Source organism: Tiliqua scincoides, chromosome 1, assembly GCF_035046505.1.
Source record: "Tiliqua scincoides isolate rTilSci1 chromosome 1, rTilSci1.hap2, whole genome shotgun sequence".
Classification (NCBI taxonomy): Eukaryota; Metazoa; Chordata; class Lepidosauria; order Squamata; family Scincidae; genus Tiliqua; species Tiliqua scincoides.
In genome coordinates this window covers 171,269,609-171,288,482 of record NC_089821.1, presented here as the reverse complement: position 1 = coordinate 171,288,482, position 18,874 = coordinate 171,269,609, and the positions used below count along the sequence as shown (strand labels likewise).

At 40.8% G+C, this 18,874-nt stretch overlaps 1 protein-coding gene across 1 annotated transcript in view; it reads left to right on the top strand.

Annotated features, from left to right (window-relative positions):
• COL21A1 (collagen type XXI alpha 1 chain) overlaps positions 1-18,874 on the top strand; it is a 94,715-nt gene that overhangs the window by 33,136 nt on the left and 42,705 nt on the right. The window contains exons 10-16 of the mRNA XM_066612420.1: positions 1,642-1,695; positions 1,834-1,887; positions 5,036-5,089; positions 6,371-6,424; positions 8,642-8,695; positions 8,783-8,836; positions 11,931-11,984. Coding sequence (XP_066468517.1) covers positions 1,642-1,695; positions 1,834-1,887; positions 5,036-5,089; positions 6,371-6,424; positions 8,642-8,695; positions 8,783-8,836; positions 11,931-11,984 — 378 coding nt within the window. The remainder of the gene's footprint in view (positions 1-1,641; positions 1,696-1,833; positions 1,888-5,035; positions 5,090-6,370; positions 6,425-8,641; positions 8,696-8,782; positions 8,837-11,930; positions 11,985-18,874) is intronic.

Here is an 18,874-nt window from a genome sequence, read left to right as displayed (position 1 = left end):
TCCTATCCAGCCACTGCTCAAATTCTGCTCAAAGGCATCAAGTGCCTTGAAATCTTAACTCAGACACACGGGCTTTCACTTGTTGTCCTGCTCAGGTTCTTGAGCTATAAAGTTCAGAAGGCCTTTTGCTATTCCACTGGCTGGTGCAGTGTGTCAGAGAGAATGTGCGACATGGCCACTGAAAAGAGAGAGCAGTGTCTTCTCTTACACAGATGAAACATAGAATTTGTGGCTGGTTTATTGAAAACAATGTGTACAAACCAAGATTTTGGAAATATGAAGAATTTGACCTTCTGAAGAAAGGTGCACAAATATCCTGTATTCCAAAATTCTTTTATGGAATTTTACAAATATTTATTCTTCCTTTGTTCTGTTATGTGGCTTGCAACTTAAAAATGGCCTGGCAAGGTCGGTTTTACTGAGATATCCAGATGCGGACTCTACACGTGGATGATTGTCCCTGCCATTCTTAGAAAATATCAAATGTCTCACCTAATAAAGTCCTTTGTCTGGCAGTGCCAGCATTTCCTTTTAACAAAGAGCTACAGAGTATTGTTACTGATTTTTTGCCCAGTGCTTTTGTGCTTCTCTTTTAGTTCATGAACTAAAGATAAATCTTTACACAATGTAGTTTATATAAAAGCCAGCTACATTAACAGCATTTTAAAGATTGTTAAGAGTTTCGTTTTTTATTAAGCAGCTGATTTTCGCTCTTTACCAAAAAGAGAATATTCAAACTTGTATAGTCTAAACCAGAGGTCACCAATTGGAAACTGCTGTGTCCCGAAAAAGCACTCCCCGTCCCAAGTGGCACTTAGTGTTCTGCCATAGTGCTGTAGTTCTTTCAAGCTGATTTGGGCACAGGGATACAGAACAGTAGGCACTAATCGGGGGGGGGGGGGCTTTTATCAAACCCTAGATCCAGCCTGCTGGCCTGGGTTTGGAGACCCCTGGTCTAAAGTTTGACTGCAAGGGACAACCTACCATGCATGGTCCATAGCCAGTTCCTTTGAGCACAGTGCTGAAGAGTATGTGGAACCTTGCAATCAAAATTGGTTTTGCACTGGTTTGGTCATGGAGCAGGTGCAATCACCCACTATTAAGTGGTCCCCTTAACCTCCTACTCACTGTTTCACTCTCCCCCATTGTTTCCTATGGGCTTTCCCCTTCCTATGCCAACTTTGTCATTTGTGTAGTGTTTTCTCTGTGTGTGTGTGGGGGAGGGGGTTGTATCTGTCATTTAGGGGGTGCTTGATATTTGGCTTATGTTGATTCCCCATCTTGCCCACACACCATGTTTTGGACTGTTTTCTAGTAGGACTTGTGCCTGTGGCAGAAGTACGTAGGTGTAACATTGTGCTAAAGTTTGGGGCTTGTCCGCCGGCAGAACTGAATTTTCACTGGTGGCCAAGGACATACACCACTCAGACTGGTGTGGCATTGGTATAGAGTTGCACAGGCAGCTCTACTGAACTCAGGGAGGCTTACTTCTGAGTACATGTGAATAGGATTGTGCTGTATGGAATGTAACTGTTTTGTGGCTTGTACATTCTGATCTAGGTACAAAAGTATTGCTTTTAAATAAATCAAGACAAACTGCTCAAACATACTTTGGTTTAATGTTTGGTTTTCTCGTTTTAGGGCTATCAAGGAATAGCAGGTACTCCAGGTATTCCAGGTTCCCCTGGGATTCAAGTAAGTTCACTATACCTTCTGTACATTAGGAATAGGTACAAGCCTATGTCCTTGTACAGTGATGATGCCAAGTATAAATAAAAGATAAATCCATAGAAGAACCAATGAAGTTAGTTATATGTGTTTGTTTTTCACTAGGGGCCACGTGGTCTACCAGGCATGCTGGGTGAACCTGGGAGAGATGGGACAAAGGTAGGATTACTTGCTAATACTTGTAGGTTTGGAATTAGGACTACTAAATCACAGCTATCTGTTTACAGTGTATTTGGTTATTTACACTGGGCTCTTTTGTATAGGTAATACTGCTGCCTATAAAAATTTCAGTGTGTTTTTCCATTGAAATGTTTCTTCATACTTTAATAAACAGCCTCACCTTCCACCATCACTTGAGCAATCTCTTATTTGATTGTTTTTTCCTGTACTGCAAAGGTCACTGTTGGACACTTGGCTGTTCAACCAATGTGTTCTAGCACATTGAAATGGTTGGTTACATCTGTGTTCATTGATGTGTTTTTGAATGTATTTAATTACTGAACAATGTCTGTGGAAGTTAGCCTTGGTGAAAAGTTATGATTTTGGTGTGTGAGGCATGGGAATGGAATTGTACCCACACCATCAACTCTGTTAATATTTTAAAGAACAAAGTGGTCCATCTTTTGAATTGGTTAGGTTTCAAGATTGAGGTATTTGTTTTGAAAACATTATCCTGCAAATGCAGGAAATGAACATTGTCTTTTTTCATAAAATATAGCACATGCTACTGTGGCATACAGTCCTCCTACTAGTCATTCTTTTATATACTATTTTTTTACCATTTACAAAATACTTAAAAGCCCTTGATCCTGATTCAAATTCCAGTGTGTACTTTGATGTGTACCAGTAATCACATGCTTCTGCATTCTCTATAAAGTCAAGGCCTCAGTCCAGATGTGTGCTTGGAATTGTCCCCAACATTTAAGAACATTAGAAGAGTCCTGCTAGATCAGTCTAAGGGCCCATCTGGTCCAGCTTCCTGTATCTCACAGTGGCACACTACACACTCCTGGGAGCACATAAATTAACACGTTACCTGTATCCTGCTGCCACACCCTTGCATCTGACATTCAGACATTAGCTACCACTAAAACTCAGAGGTTACATATAGTCATCATGGCTTGTAACCCATGATGGACTCTTCCTCCATAAACCTATCCAATCCCCTTTTAAAGGCATCTGGGCCAGGTGCCATTACCACATCCTATGGCAAGGAGTTTCATAGATTAACTACACTGGGTAAAAAAAATCTTCTCTTTCATCTGTTCTAAGTCTTCTGACACTCAGGGTGCAATCCTAACTGCTCCCTATGCTGCCCCAAGTCCCTTGGGCCGACCTGGGAGGATCGCAAACGTGCCATAAGTCACATTTGTGCCTCCTCAGGAGGAAGCCAGGCCGGCACTCAAAGAAGTGCCGGCCTGTGGAGGCCAATGCAAGCCTCCGCGCCAGCTTCCTCCTTGCTTGTTGCCCTCCTTGCTTGTTGCTCAGCTGGGCTGATGCAACAAAGAAAGGTAGGCATGGGAGGGGGAGGCGGGAGGGAGGCGTTCCTGGGCAGGGGAAGGGTGAGCAATGGGCAGCCCCGGTGGTGGGTGGGCAGGGAGAGGGAAGCGGAAGGGAAGGGAAGGCAGTTATGCTGGATCCCAAGCCCCGTTCCCGGGGAGAACAGAGAGACTTCAAGCTGCTCCGCTGTCCTTAGATTTGCGCCACCTCCAGAGGTGGTGCAAGTCCAAGGAGACCCATAGGGGCCAGCAGCCTTACCCGGAGGTAAGGGGAAATGTTTCCCCTTACCTCTGGCTGATCTGCCTCTGGCCACTATCCTGCGCTGCACTATCCTGTGCAAGCCTCGTGGCTTGCCTGTTCCAGCACATGATAGGATTGTGCCCTCAATTTTGGTGGATTGGCAACCCTGACCTACTGACTTGGTGGTACTCACTATAATTAAACAAGGGCCTTGTTGGTTGGTTGGCAACCTTCAGTCTCGAAAGACTATGGTATAAGCCTACAGCACCCGGTATTCCCAGGCTGTCTCCCATCCAAGTACTAACCAGGCCTGACCCTGCTTAGCTTCTGAGAGATCAGACGAGATCGGGCAACTTTAATGAATTTAACTTTTGTTGCTCTGGCTTTCTACCTTGCAGTAAACCCTATCCTGCATCATATTGTGGGCTTAGTGTGGTGACATAACTTGGGAAGAACCCTGAGTGTTTCCTTCACTCACCTTTTTGACATTGAACTTTCTCCGTGATTTGCACTCTCAAGACATGTTATTCAACAACTTATTTATTATTACTCCCATTTCAAGCAGTTCAAACTTTGTTATACTATCCATCTTGATAACATTTGTTATGATTTTTCATTTTCGCTTGATTATTTATAGAAACTCTTTTTCGATATTTGTCAAATTAAAGATCTGAATCAAGCCATTATCACTGCTGTTGAAATGTAATGTTCAAATGCTAAGTTGTCTGATCATAATCTGTTTGTTGGTGCAAATTAAATGATCCAGATTCTCCTTCAGTCAGAAAATGGTAAGATAGAATTCAGCTGTCTTATTGGAAGAGCTCAAAATGAACCTGAAAATAAATCATCAGTAGTTCAACTTCCCCCCCCCCCCCAACATTTTGGGAATTTAACATCTGGCAATATCAGAAAACAGTAGGGCCAAACTCATAAACAGAGCCACTTAATAAAGTTTCTTCTAACATTCACACAAATATGTACCAATTTAATCATTTACACTGTCGGTTGCTTATACTAAACAACTTTTCAACCCTAAATGGATGTCTCTGTATCAATTTTCTTCTGCATTGGCCGTAATGGTTCATGTCATGTAGCAGATTTCTTCAGGGTGGAAACTTGATGGGACTGGTAGAGGAAAAATCATCCAGAATCCTCAATAGTTCTGGTCTCTAGGTCATTGTGCATTTCTGATCATGCATTCCTACTTGAATTCAAGCTGCTGATGTCTGGAGCCATGACTGCCCCTTTTTTATTTCTAGCTGGAGCACAGAATTTTAGATCTGATTCAGTTGGTTTGTCAACGGTTCCCATCACTGAATGACTGTAGTTTAATTTTAATCAAGTTAAAATTAGTTATGACCCAATAAAGTATTTGGAGACCCCTGTTGAACTTTATTTTGATGTGAGAGCCCATAGGAATATATGGATGGAAGAATATGATTCCAGGTTTTGTAGGAGATAAGCAATTTGAAACCCATGTGTTGCTCTTGCTAAAAAGATATTGCCTTTTGCTGGCTCACATTCTTTGCTCTTACCAACTTCATTATGTTCTTTTATTTTTTTCTAGGGTGAACGTGGACTTCCAGGTTTCCCTGGATTACATGGGATGCCAGCATCTAAGGTTCTAACCAAATGCTTCTTGTAACCATGGGTAGGATGTTAAAAAGTATCAAGGAATTTTCAAGAGCAAAAATTGTGCTTAATCCTTAGTTCAAAATTAGAAACTCAAAGTGCAACAGTAGATGTCCTAGTTATTACCTTGTACCTTCAATAGTAAAGGCAAGGCAACTGCATCTTTTAAGATCTTGGTCTTGAAGAAGAAGACCACTGTTGGTCATTATTGACAGCTGCTAGTTTCTGCACAGATGCTGTTTGTTTGTTTGATCTGTTTGTATTCTTTCTCAAACAAAACATTATTGAAATGGCTTACAACTATATATGGTGATATAATGGTAAAAAGACCATACTGTAGTATCCTTTTCTTCCCTACTTCTACTCAGTTCGATCATAGAATCTGATACGTTTATTCATGCCAACTAGATGACTTAGAACAGACCATCACTCTTTCTTTTTATTTTCTAATGTCATTTCTTCGTCTTCCTTAAACATTATTCAGATTCTCTGGTATTAATGCACATGTTTGTTTTAAATCTAGCCTTTTTATACAGCACCAGCTATGTGTGTCTCTCAGCAGTTTCAAGCGTATTTTCTCACAGCTGACATATTTAAGTTTTCATTCTTCTTTATTGTTTCTTCTATATCAGGGGTCTCCAAACCCCGGCTCGGGGGCCAGATGTGGCCCACGACGAGCCTCTGTCCGGCCCACGGCCAGCCTCTTGTCCCCTGAAAGCCCCTGGCCCATTTTGCTAAACAGGACTGGAACTATGCTCTGGTTGCTTCTGGAGGGTGTTCTAAGGGCCAGAGAGGTTGAATGAATGAGCCCATTCATTCATTTATTCACACATCTAAGTTCCATCTCTAATTTATTTATATAAATTTTATATTTAAATTTTTTTCGACCCTCAAAACCGTGCCAGACATTTGATGCGGCCCTCTGGCCAAAAAGTTTGGAGATCCCTGTTCTAGATTGTTTGCCAATACCTTATTGTTTAAATGAATCTGGGCTGTAAAAGATGAGAACAAAAATACTTCCACTAGAATGCAGCTTAAGACTTGAATGCATATTTTCTAAGTTCCAAAATATTTGTTTTCAGGGCAGCTCTTATGTATTTCAAGCATGTCCACACCACTTTCAGTGTTGGGTCATCTTTGTCAAAATAGAAAGTTATCTTTAACATGCAGTTTGCCGAGCCTATAGCCATGCCTATGTTGTCCTATACTATGTGATTTGTTTTCTTCACTTTGATTTTGCAATTTATCTCTGTGTATCTGTTTCATCAAGGGTGACAGAGGACCTAAAGGGGATCAAGGGCTACCAGGAATTTATGGGAAGAAGGCAAGTTTAAATTTAATATTGGGCAAGAGATTGATATTACTGCTGTGGTGTGTGGTTTTTTATTAAATTTGAACTCTTCTGATGTTACAGGCATGAATGTCAGTATAACTATAATCTTACTGGAATGTAAAGTAAGCAAACTATCACAGTGATGTGGCTAGTGTCGTTAGGATATGTTCATTGACAAATGCAAGGGGGCAATGGCGATAGGAAGAGCCTTCTCAGTGATAGCCCCACAAATGTGGGAATTATGGCAAATTATGATCAGCTCCCTCTCTGTAAACTTTCCAATGGGTCCTGAAGACTTGTTTTAGTTCACATAGCTTTTGCTGGTGTTTAGGGTGGGAGAGAGATATTGATCACTGGGGATTTTGGAGAGGCCTGCTGGATTTGCTGTGTGTTATATGCTTTTATATTTTAGCTGCTATTGAGATGAGAGATCTTTATTGGCATATACATCATAACAATATATAAGTAAAATCACACAACAAATCTATAATCCATAATCATATGATACACACCCAAAGAGAGGAACCTCATAGTCAGAAATGCCCCATACGCTAGCTTGTTACAGAACTATGCTTTCACTTCCATTTCCCGAGAACTCATAACTGTATAGATATAAAGGGCAACACTATCAAGAGTTTCTCCTTCCTCTGTTGACAAAAGGGTTCGCAAGACATGTGCCTTGGCCCATTCCTGGAGACGCACCAAAATCAGCATAAGATGTTTCTGGTGATGAGTCTTGTGGAAGGGGCAAAACAGGAAGACATTTTCAAGTGTCTCTACATGATTCAGGCCACAGGGACACAGCCTTGCTGGCAGGGGTATTCCCTTATACCAGCGATTTTCAACCAAGCTCATGGCACACTGACAAGGCCACTAAAATTGTCAAGGCACACCATCAGGTTTTTTTTACAATTGACAAGGCACACCATGTTGCCAGTGGAGGGCTCACATCCAGATTGGCCCTACTAATAAATGACCTTCCCCCAAATTCCACTGGCACACCTCTGGACCACTCCAGTGGTGCAGTGTGCCATGGCACTGGTTGAAAATGGCTGCCTTATACCAACCCCATAAAAGGGCCAAAGGAAGGGCATTTAGCTGCAGTTTTTAGACTGGATGCAGTGGCATGGCAGGTTAAACCACTGAGCTGACAAGTCTATTGACTGCAAGGTTTGCAGTTTGAATCCGTGCCACGGGGTGAGCTCCTGTTGCTTGTCCCAGCTCCTCACAGTTTTTAAACTACTGTTTTTTAAAGTATTGTTTTTATTGTGTATGCTTTTTATCTTTTTGTGTTGTAAACCTCCTAGAGTTCCAGGTTTTGTTACATAAGGAAAATTGATATATAAATCTCCAAATAAATAAAAATATTCAGAAGGCAAGTTGTCCTACCTGTAGAACTACGATTAGTTTGAAAGCTTTGACAATCTAGACTTCAAACTACTTACTTTGATTCCTTGCATGAAGAGTAAAAATAACAGCATGAGCTGTTTCACATCTGTTTTACGAGAACTGTGATATCCTTTGAATGAATAGTGAGCAAGAGTACTGTGATGGTGTCTAACGTTGATCATGTGCTTACATGTCTGATATGTTAATGGAACTAATTATCTGGCCAGTGTTGTTAAGGTAGTCATAGTAGTTGCTGTACAAGGCTTTGGCTGCTGCTTTTCTTAGCATGTCCTTGTGTGTGTGTGTGTGTGTGTGTGTGTGTTTTTAAAAAAAAATTCCCTTCCTGGTACTAGCCAAAGATATTAAGGTAAGAGTTCTTGTGGTTTGTTGAAGCCTCATTTAGTCTGATCAGTAGACAAAGCCTGTCTTCTTTGGATTTGGCAACATGTTAGTCCTGACTTTTGTGATGGAGGGAAAATAGTGCAATTATCCATTTCCTTGAATAATTCTTATCTTGACCTCAACAGGGGCTCTCTGTTGTTCATTTTAATCTGGTGTACCTAAGTCCAACACACACAGACACCTACAGGACATTTAGAAAGCAGATGTTCTGGTTCTTGAGAAATGGGCCAATATGTCCTGAACACGTAAGAAATTGATGAACTGACATCACCTTGCCACATGTATATGAGTGTTGCATCATGGATTTATCCTCCTGGAATTGCTTCAGGTGGTATTGAAATATTGGCTCACTGTCATTCAAACAATATTGTTGACTTGTGTATTAATTTCTCGCTCTGTCTCCCATTCTTTTTACAGGGTGCAAAGGGGGAAAGGGGCGATAGAGGATTGCCAGGATTGCCAGGACGGCCAGTGAGTTCTTTGCAGATCTTTCACCTTTTAAATTTTCCCTGCTTTTATTATAAGCCATAAATCATAGTGTCTTATCTGTTACCACAGGGGGAAACTGGGAGGAACGGGAATGATGGTGTGCCCGGAAATCCAGGTTTTAAGGTATTTGAATTTATTAAAACATTATATAGTATGGATAACTTGAGTGGAGAATGTATGTATGTGTGGTGGGGAAGGCAGTTAAAGCGAGCTGTAACATTCTTAAGTGCGGTGCAAGTGATTTGAGCACATTTGCTGTTCTGGAAAACACTCGCATGGTGTGGTACAATCAAGGTACTAATCTGCAGCTGTAGGATAATAAAATGTTAATCGTAACAATTTGTAGAAGTCTTGCTGTTGATCTTGGCGTTTTGAAGCCCATGTGAATGCTGCTTGACTATGTTCATCAATATACGTATAATAATTACTGTTTTTAATATGTATATTGAAATATAGAAAATAATACTTGAATCAGACCTTTGTATATTTAATTTAAACACAGATACAGTTCAGAATGTTGCATTGATAATTCCTCCCCTTATCCTCCTTCAATATCCAAAAAACATCAGTGCAACACGCACACCAAAGATTCTGGAGAATAGTACATTTACAAGGTAGTGACAGTCCTCTTTACAACCATACCATACAACTTTTTACATAATTGGAAATTGAATGAAAATTTCCTGGGTGAAAACAATGACTGTGAATTTTTGACTTTCTGTGTGGGGAAAAGAAATCAGAGTGTTTTATCCTTCCTTTTGGAGGCAATAGCATATGGGGGAAACCAACGAGAAAACCTAAGACCTACTGTGATAACCTGAAGTATGTGAGCACATCTGTTATCCCCCACCACCCCATGCTTTGTACATGAGTTGTGCTGCCTTCTGACCTTCTCTAGTGGCCATAATTTACCACTGAGAATTAGATGTATAATGTCCAAGAAACAATCCTGCAGTTCTGAAATGACCTTTTTCCTAAGTTATTGTCACCAAAATGCACCAGGGACTTCTTCAAAGGCAAATTCTTCACTAGTAAACTTTTGAACAATTTAACAGAGATAGGATCTGCTAAAATAAACAAAAAAGAACAGTGTGTCCAGGTTCCAGTTTAAATTTAAAGTATGCAAATTGCTTTCCTGTTTAATTCACTAGCAGTTGAGCAAACATTATAAACTAAAAATAATTAAATAAAAAGATATTTTGATTTCAGTAGTTTCCTTAATTAAGCTACAATCCCATTGCTTACACCAGGGGTGTCCAAACATTTTGGCAGGAGGACCACATCATCTCTCTGACACTGTGTTGGGGGCCGGGGGGAAAAAGCAGTAATTTACATTTTAAATTTGAATAAATTTATATAAATGAATATATTATAGATAGAACTTATATGAATGAATGAAGGTCTTGCAATAGCTCAAGGCCTATAAAACGCCTTGCACAAAGCAAGGCCAGCCTTTCCTTTGCTGCCGCTGCTGCATCACAGACGTGAAACAGCAAGCAGTGGAGGGAGCCCTTATTCCGCAGCTCATGCAAGAGGTCAAACAGTTGGCCGTCACACTGAGAACAGTTGCATCAGGTCAGCGTGGGCTCCAGCAAGTCTCCGGAGGGCCAGAGTCTCATTGGAGACTGGGGTCTCCCTGAGGGCTGGATTGGGAGTCCTCGAGGGCCGCAAGTGGAACCAGGGCCTGGGTTTGGGCACCTCTGGCTTACACGATAAAACCTCATTTCAAATAGACTTCAGCCTATGGGAAAGTACGCTGGATCGTCACCTGAACTATGTTTTCCTGCTTGTGATGTGGGCACAATGCATTCTTTTAAATTTTATTTTTGATGTTTGCTTTTGTTTTTTGGAAAGCATGGTTTTCTCCAGCAAGTCTTAGGTGATTCTGTTACAGAACAGGAAGAGTTTACAGCACTCTCTCAATTTGCTTTAAACCATGAAAGCAGTAGTCTTTTGTTTATGCTGTAGTAAAATGTTGTCAGCTTGCCTCTAACATCTGCTCTCTATAAAGCATTACTTTACTTTGGGTTTATTGTAATCAGAATCAGAAGATTTTAACAAGCAAGGCATCTTTGGAGATTCCTGCTGGAGTCTTCCTTATTTTATTAGAAAAATTCAGAAACATATTTATTCTTGGAAACAATATGAAATAATTTGCTGCACTCCAAAACCATACTCTCTACAATTTGGCCTCTTCATAGTTGTACACATGGGGATGTTCTTCTGTGGAATGATTCAAATACAATCCTTATTTGTGAAATGTGTGAGTTCTGTTTTCCCTCTGTTTCTCTTTCCACTGATTCTGAAATTGCTGCAAAATTGAGTTTTGGCAAACCTTGCCCTCCTTGCTTCAGAGTTAGCAACATCAGGCGTGGTTTGCTGGACTCCATGAAAGAGTAAAATTGCTCACTATTTGGAGTCCAGCAAACCACGCAAGGTTTAGTCAAATAAATAGTCAAATAAATATAGGCAAATAAAGTGAAATAGTCAAATAAAGCTTTCACATCCACAATAAGTTGTTTCCTGTGTTCATGCTATCTCTGCAGCATATTTAAGCATCTTGTGAAACCCACTGTAGTGTTGGGTCCATGACAGCCATGTTTAAGAAATGAGGGACCAGCTTCAGGTTCATGCTCCTGTCCTATAGCTCCTCCCCTTCCAAATGTGCTCCTCAATAATGGTTAAGCAATTGGTCAGTATTAACATGGTATATCTAAAACACACTTCAAATTGTAGTTTTAAATTCTGAGTTAAGGAGAACCATAGATATCTACGTCTATGATATTAGCACCAACCAACTCCTTAACCCATTTCTGCCTGGTCCACAGGTGTACACATTTGGTCCCTGTTGCATATATGCAACATTGGGCAGAAATAGCTTAATCTTTTATTAAAAGGGAGGGAGGAATTTGGTCCAGTGTGAGCACTATATTCTTGTTCTTGGTTCCCAATTTGTTAAACACGTTTAGGAGTCAGGATTATATTTGCACCATCTCCCTTGTTCATAGATGAAATGTATGAACATTAATTATTCTAAAAAAAGAAGATAATCTACTCCCATTATATCTTATTTATTCAGAGTATGTCCCATGAAGTTGGCTTCTCAACAGACTTTATATCTGATATGCAGTAGTCAACTTTTTATGAAACAATGTCTCACTCTACACTTGAATAGTTAATATTTTTAACTATTTTACTGTATGTCATCAATATTAAGGGAGAAGTTGGAGAACCAGGTTCTGCAGGACCAGAAGGAAGAAGGGGAGACCCTGTAAGTTTTTCAAGAAATGTTTATACCTTATTATGTTTTGCACAAATATCTTGACATAGTTATATCAAGCTGTGGTTTTGCAGACATTCAAATTTTTCTTGAAAAATGTGTCTTAGAAGTTTCCTGTCAAACAATTTGAGTTCATTTTGCTTTTGAAAGTGCAGGTGTTCCTCATTCCCCCCCCCCCCCCCACATCAAATGGATTCAGGTTATTACTACTTTGTCTTATGGTGACTTCTGCTTTGAGAATCTTCATGGCCCTAAACACATTGAACTTACACATTGAACAACAAGCTATTACATTGAACACATTGAACAACAAGCTATTACAACATTCCTCCTTGAAAGCGTGGTAGCCGTGGAGATGATCACCTGTTGCAGATCAAGGCTCTTCAGGGCAACTCAGATTGTATATAAATTTCAGTATGAGAACTAAAGAAATTGGCAGGTGATGAAATTAGGTCATTCTCTGTATCCTCCTAGTGACATATGTATATAAATGCCTATAACTACAATGCATCTGCACTTGGGTTTTATAAGCTTGAGTTTCAGATTTAAGAATGCAATAATATCTGTGACTTCAGAATTACTAGAATGCAGAAGAATTTGAAGGGATTGTGCCCACTCCTACCAATTTTTGAATTAACCAGTAGTTTCTATGCCCTAATTCATGAGGTGTTGAAGAGAAAAAGTGACTCTGAGTCCAGTGCTATTCCCCGGCAGAGGTTCTGCAGGGCAGTGGAACCCGTATGCAGCCTCTAGCTGTTTGTGCTCACAATTGGGGTGTTATTTACCCTACGTGTTTCTCTGTATAAAACAAAAAAAGATGCACATGTTGTTGCTTTTTAGGATTGTCTCCAAAACAGTATTATTTAGGTATATTGTATTTATGTTAATTAACCCCCCCCCCCCCCAAAAAAAATCATCATGTAGTTATGCTGGTCTGAAACTAAAGTACATTGAGGAAAAGGAAAATTGGGTCAGTAGAAACATATGTTACCTTTTCATGTCCAAAAAACTGCTCGTAGGAGACGCTTGAGGAACAGGCCTGGATTGCTGTCTTTATTCATCGGCATTACGCTGACTTCAGCCCTATTTGATGCCAGGAAAAATCAGTGTTTGTATTCCTATAAACAAACAATGTTTCCTTTCTGCTAATGAACTTTAGAAACTGAGATCCTTCATCTTTTCTTAAAATTTTGACTGTATTTTATTATGTTGGACACTTTGAGCCTATAAGAAGGTAGGATATAAATTCCGAAAGATGTTGGGTTGTCAGATAGATCTTACTTGTTAAGTGCCTCATCCTGCAAAGTACTATTAAAATACACACCTTCCTTTACATTGCAAAACTATGTTCGAAATGTATAATAATAAAAATACAATTAAAAAAATATAATTTAAAAGTATTATTATTACACCTAACAGTAAACAGCTAAAGAATTCTAGGAAAGTGGTTGTCAAACCTTTTAGCAATGGGACCCACTTATTGGAATGACAATTGGTTAGGACCCACTGGAAATGATGTCACATCATCTGTGACATCTGTGATGGAAGTGACATCATCAAGCAGAAAAATTTTTAACATCCCACATGCGACAAAATCAAACTATTAAAAGTTTACAATAAGTATAAGTTTTAAAATTTATTTGAAATAAAGAACAATACAGTACTCCTAACCCTCCTAAGCAGTTGCTGATCTTTAAAAAAAAAAAAAAAAATTCCCCACACATCCCAAAGGCTACAATCCCATAGAGTGGCGTCACTAGGATTCGCGTCACCCAGTGCAGAAGGCCTGTGCATCACCCCATGTAGTGGGCGGGGCAACACCCCAGGTGGTGGGCGTGGTGATGTACCATTGCCCTGCCCCCCCAGTGGTTTTTTGGCTGTACCTTTTGATAGAACACAGATATTTCAATGTGGTTTGTTTCATTGCATTCTGCATGAAACTACACATTTATTGATAAATAACATGATGGTATTATTCCTCCAGACTCTGATTTTAGTGATTTTGAAAACTTGTAGAGTCTCACACACACCCTGTGTCAACTTACTAACACCTTATTGTAGCAGTTCTCAAACTTTTAGCACCAGGACCCACTTTTTAGAATGACAATCTGTCCAGGACCCATCGGAAGTGATGTCATGACCAGAAGTGACATCATCAAGCAAAGGTTTTATAAATAATTAAATTAAAATGAAATAATTAAATAAGAGGGAGCCAGCCCTGTTCCACCAAGTGAATTTTCTCTGTAGTCTGCCTGCAATAACCCCCCCCCCAAAAGAATCAGTGAGATTTCCAGCCCTCCCCAGTACCCAGCTTAAAGTTCTTCTATTTCAAGCACATCAAGATAAAGACCCACCTGGCTTTACAGGTGCAAAACAGAAAACTTTCCCCTTACCAGTTGAAGCCCCTTTTCTTGGGCCTTTTTAGTGGGGGGGGAGGCTGACTTCTGGAGCATTAGTTGTGCTCCAGTTCCATTGGATCGGGACCATTCTGGTGTCCTCACATTCCCCTTTACCTTGCCTGATCACAAGCCAAGGCACGTCTACCTACTCGCGAGTAAACTCGCAAGTGTGGCTTAGTTTTGCTTTCCATAGGGCTCAATACACTTGCAGCTGGGAGGGAGGGATCTCCTTCTCGGGTGTTTTTGGGGGCATTCATTTGATCAGGACCATTCTGACGTTGTTGGATTCCTCTCGGCCTGCCCTTTCCGATGGACTAAGGCAAGTCTGTCTACTCACATGTAAACGCGGCTGCGTAGCTTAGTTTCGCTTTCCATAGGGCTGGGAAAGAGGGACTTCCTTCTAGGGTGTTTTGGGGGGACTGCTTTCATTGGATAGGGACCATTTTGGAGGATTTCTCTCAGCCTGCCCTTTCCGACGCACTAAGGCAAGTTCGCCTACTCACAAATAAACACACGATATGGCTCAATTTCACTTTCCATAGGGCTCCATGCATTTTTGGGTTTCTGATTTTTTGGCCATAACTTTTGAAGGAAAGGAGCTATTTCACTCTGGTTTTTTGCATTGCATTGCATTCCTCTGGAAAATTCCTCTGGAAATTCCGCATCCGCATCCGTATATGGCACGACATGGCTGCTCCTAAAACCACGATTTTAGTGTGCCATCCCCAGTGTGTGTCACCCCCCTGCACCTCCCTAGCGATGCCGCTGATCCTATACACACTTACTCAGGTAGAAGCCCCATTGACTATCCTTGTTGAAAGCATATATACAGTAGCCTGTGAAAAGTAGAGAACTGTAACATTTCACCAAATGCAGTCACATTCTCTGGTAGCACCAAGTCTAATCTATTAAAAATAAAATACACATTGAAATGAATGGGGACCCACCTGAAATTGGCTCACGTCCCACACTTTGAGAAACTCTCTAGGAGTTTGATGGATGGAATTGCATTACTCCAGCCCTCTGTTTCTCAAACACCTGGAAGGTAGGATATTTTAGTTTTGTATTGTTAGATGCAATAATAACTGATTTTTTAAAATAGAGAGTAGAAGTATGTGCCTCTGAATATGATAAAAAATAATCTGCTGTGATGGAAAATATGATGGGATTTCCCACAATCCTCAAAATATTAAAGTTTGTCCATGGGTGTATTTTAATTGACCATGGAGTTCACTGTGACCAATATCACTGTGGAGATATACCAGTGAAGTTAAATCTATACATTTTCAGTTTGTACATTACTTGACCCTGTCAGGAGTCTCCATGAGGGAAATGTGCTCTACTTGTGGGTTTAGTACAGGGGTTCTCAAACTTCTTGGGAGTAAAATTCCCAAGGTAAATCTTTGTGGGGCGGGGGGGGAAGCAGTGACGTGTTAGTGTCACTAATGAGGCGAAGGGGGGTTTTGTCTTACAGGGGGCTGCTGCAAAGTCCAGGAGATGTGGGGAGCCCCGTGGAGCCCTCCGTAGGGCTCCCGGAGATGTAGAATACTGAAAATAAGTGATTGGAAACCACTTCTAGTTTGTGATTCTTCACCAGTCCATAGATTTCATGGAATGTCAGCTGGGTTCTCATAGCTTTGAGCCTTTAGCTAGGATTCTCCTAAAGGAATTTACCCTTACCTGATTTGCTTGGGAAATCTTGGTTTGGCACACTGCCCACTTATGAGACTTTGGCCTGAACATAAGAACATAAGAACAGCCCCACTGGATCAGGCCATAGGCCCATCTAGTCCAGCTTCCTGTATCTCACAGCGGCCCACCAAACCAGCCTGAATCCTAACCAGCTTTCCAGCACAAGTCATGCACATTGGGGCAAAAAAATCAAAACTTCACATATAGGCTAATGTTCTGAGCTGTCTGTGACAGATCAGGAGAAAGAACTTGGGGTGGTGGTGAACAGCTCGATGAAAGTGTCGACCCAATGTGCGGCGGCAGTAAAGAAGGCCAACTCTATGCTTGGGATCATTAGAAAAGTATTGAGAACAAAACAGCTAATATTATAATACCGTTGTACAAATCAGTGGTGAGGCCGCACCTGGAGTATTGTGTTCCGTTCTGGTCACCACTTCTTCAAAAGGACATAGTGGAAATGGAAAAGGTGGAAAAGAGAGTGACTAAAATGATTACTGGGCTGGGACACCTTCCTTATGAGGAAAGGTTGCAGTGTTTGGGCCTCTTCAGCCTAGAAAAGAAGTGCATGGGGGGGGACATGACTGAGACATACAAAATTATGCAGGAGATGGAAGGAGTGAATAGGGAGATGTTCTTTACCCTCACACAACTCCAGAACCAGGGGATATCTACTAAAATTAAGTGTTGGAAGAGTTGGGACAGACAAAAGAAAATATTTATTTACTCAGTGTGTGGTTGGTCTGTGGAACTCCTTGCCACAGCATGTGGTGATGGCATCTGGCCTAGATGCCTTTAAAAGGGGATTGGACAAGTTTCTGGAGGAAAAATCCATTGCAGGTTACAAGCCACAATGGGTGTGTGCAACCTTCTGATTTTGGAGATGGGCTCCATCAGAATGCCAGATGCAAGGGAGGGCACTGGGATGCAGGTCTCTTGTTATCTGGTGTGCTCCCTCAGGCATTTGGTGGGCCTCTGTGACATACAGGAAGCTGGATTAGATGGGCCCTTGGCCTGATCCAGTGGGGCTCTTCTTATGTTCTTATGTACCAATGGGATATGTGCTGCATCCTGCAGTTAGGTGGCGCTCATGGAGGCCTCCTCAGAGTAAGGGAATGTTTGTTCCCTTACCTCAGAGCTACATTGCCCTTATGTCGGTGCTGAAAAGTGGGTTAGGGTTGCACCCTTTGGCTTTAATCCTATACACATTTACCTTCGAGACAGTCCCAGTGAGTGTTAGGATTCTACTGTGTCTGTATTTTCTTGTGGAAGTGGATTGACTCAGTTTTAATGTGCAAAAGGCTATCACATTTAATTCAGAAAGCATACCTGATATTAGAAAAGATATTAACTTTTTTTCTTTTTCTTCAACTTATTCTTTGTGAACCAGAAGGTATGTAGGACTGCTTTGTCTTCATGGCTTTAAGATGCAGTTGTTTCTGCTTAAAAAGCAGTGGGCACGGTTCCAAAGAGCTACTGCTCATTCATTCAGAGACTTCAACTAGATCCTTCTGAGATTTTCTTTGGAGGAGATCTATATATTAACAGCAGCTTGAGCATTGCATATTTACTATGTGACTTTATAAAGTGGATCTTTGGCCCTTAGCAAATGCTGCTTTTGAGCGCAGGTGGTCCTGCAAAGAATATTACTTTCTTGATGTGCAGCTAGCTAGTGGCACAACCTGCAAACCTGACCAAATCGTACAATTTCTTTTTTGCTTTCAAGGGTGATTACAATGAATACCTCAGTAATCTTAGCCACAATTCACTGGAATAATTAATATTTTCATTTTTCAGATGAATGCAACAACCACAAATCTAGCACAGAAAGGAGCACTTAAGCGCCATTGGTTGTGGCCAAGTGTTGTATTACTTTAGGAATGCATTTAGTAATTCACTTGGCACAGAGGCTGTTTTAAAGCATACACATAGCTCTGAATTACCTGTATCCTGGAATAATTGCAATTATTTCTGTATTTGGTTCTCAGAAATACCGTAGAAATGGGACATTTTTTTCTGTGAATTTCTTTCAAAATCTGCTTTTCTCCTAGTTCATTTCCTTTACACATGCATTTATAATTGTATTTGTGGTAATCAAATTTTCACTGTAGTCTGATGTTTTAACTGACTTTTTTTTAACATTCCTGTGTGTTTCCACATATTCAAAAACTTTTAAATATAGGCTGTAAATAAGGAATAGACGCCTACAGCCAAATAATTGACTGGTTGGTTCCCTGCTCATCCTTCTGTGCATTCATTTTCATGTCACAATGCTACAGTGACAGTACAAGCCACATTAGCAGAATGACATGTCGGGGTCTAGAGCTAGCAACCCTGTGCCCCTTTGGCTTCTTGCCCACAGTCCCCCTTCTCCAAGTTTTCCTTGCTTACTTGCTTCCTTCTTGCCAATAATACACAAACCTCTATGTATAGCTTTCCCCCTAGTACTACTTTCACTTTGGCTCTTCCTTTCTTCAGTTCCATTTGTCCTCCACTTTTGTTTTCCTGTCAATTTTTCCCCACTTCGCTTAGGTATCTTGATCAGCCTCTTGCTATTTCTGCCTCCCTCTTCCCTTAGCAAATGATGTTTTCTCATTATAAGTGTTAGAAGAAGGGGAAGGTGGCAGCGCTAACAGTGACAGCGGTAGCACCAGTGGTAGTGTGGGCCATCTTTGTGATTCACTGCTGCTACCTCTTTCTCTGCTTACCTCCTTCGTCCTCTTGGCTTTGCCACACTGTTTTGAAATGGGGTGACATATTCATACAGAACAAGAAGGCTGGGAAAAGTAGCAG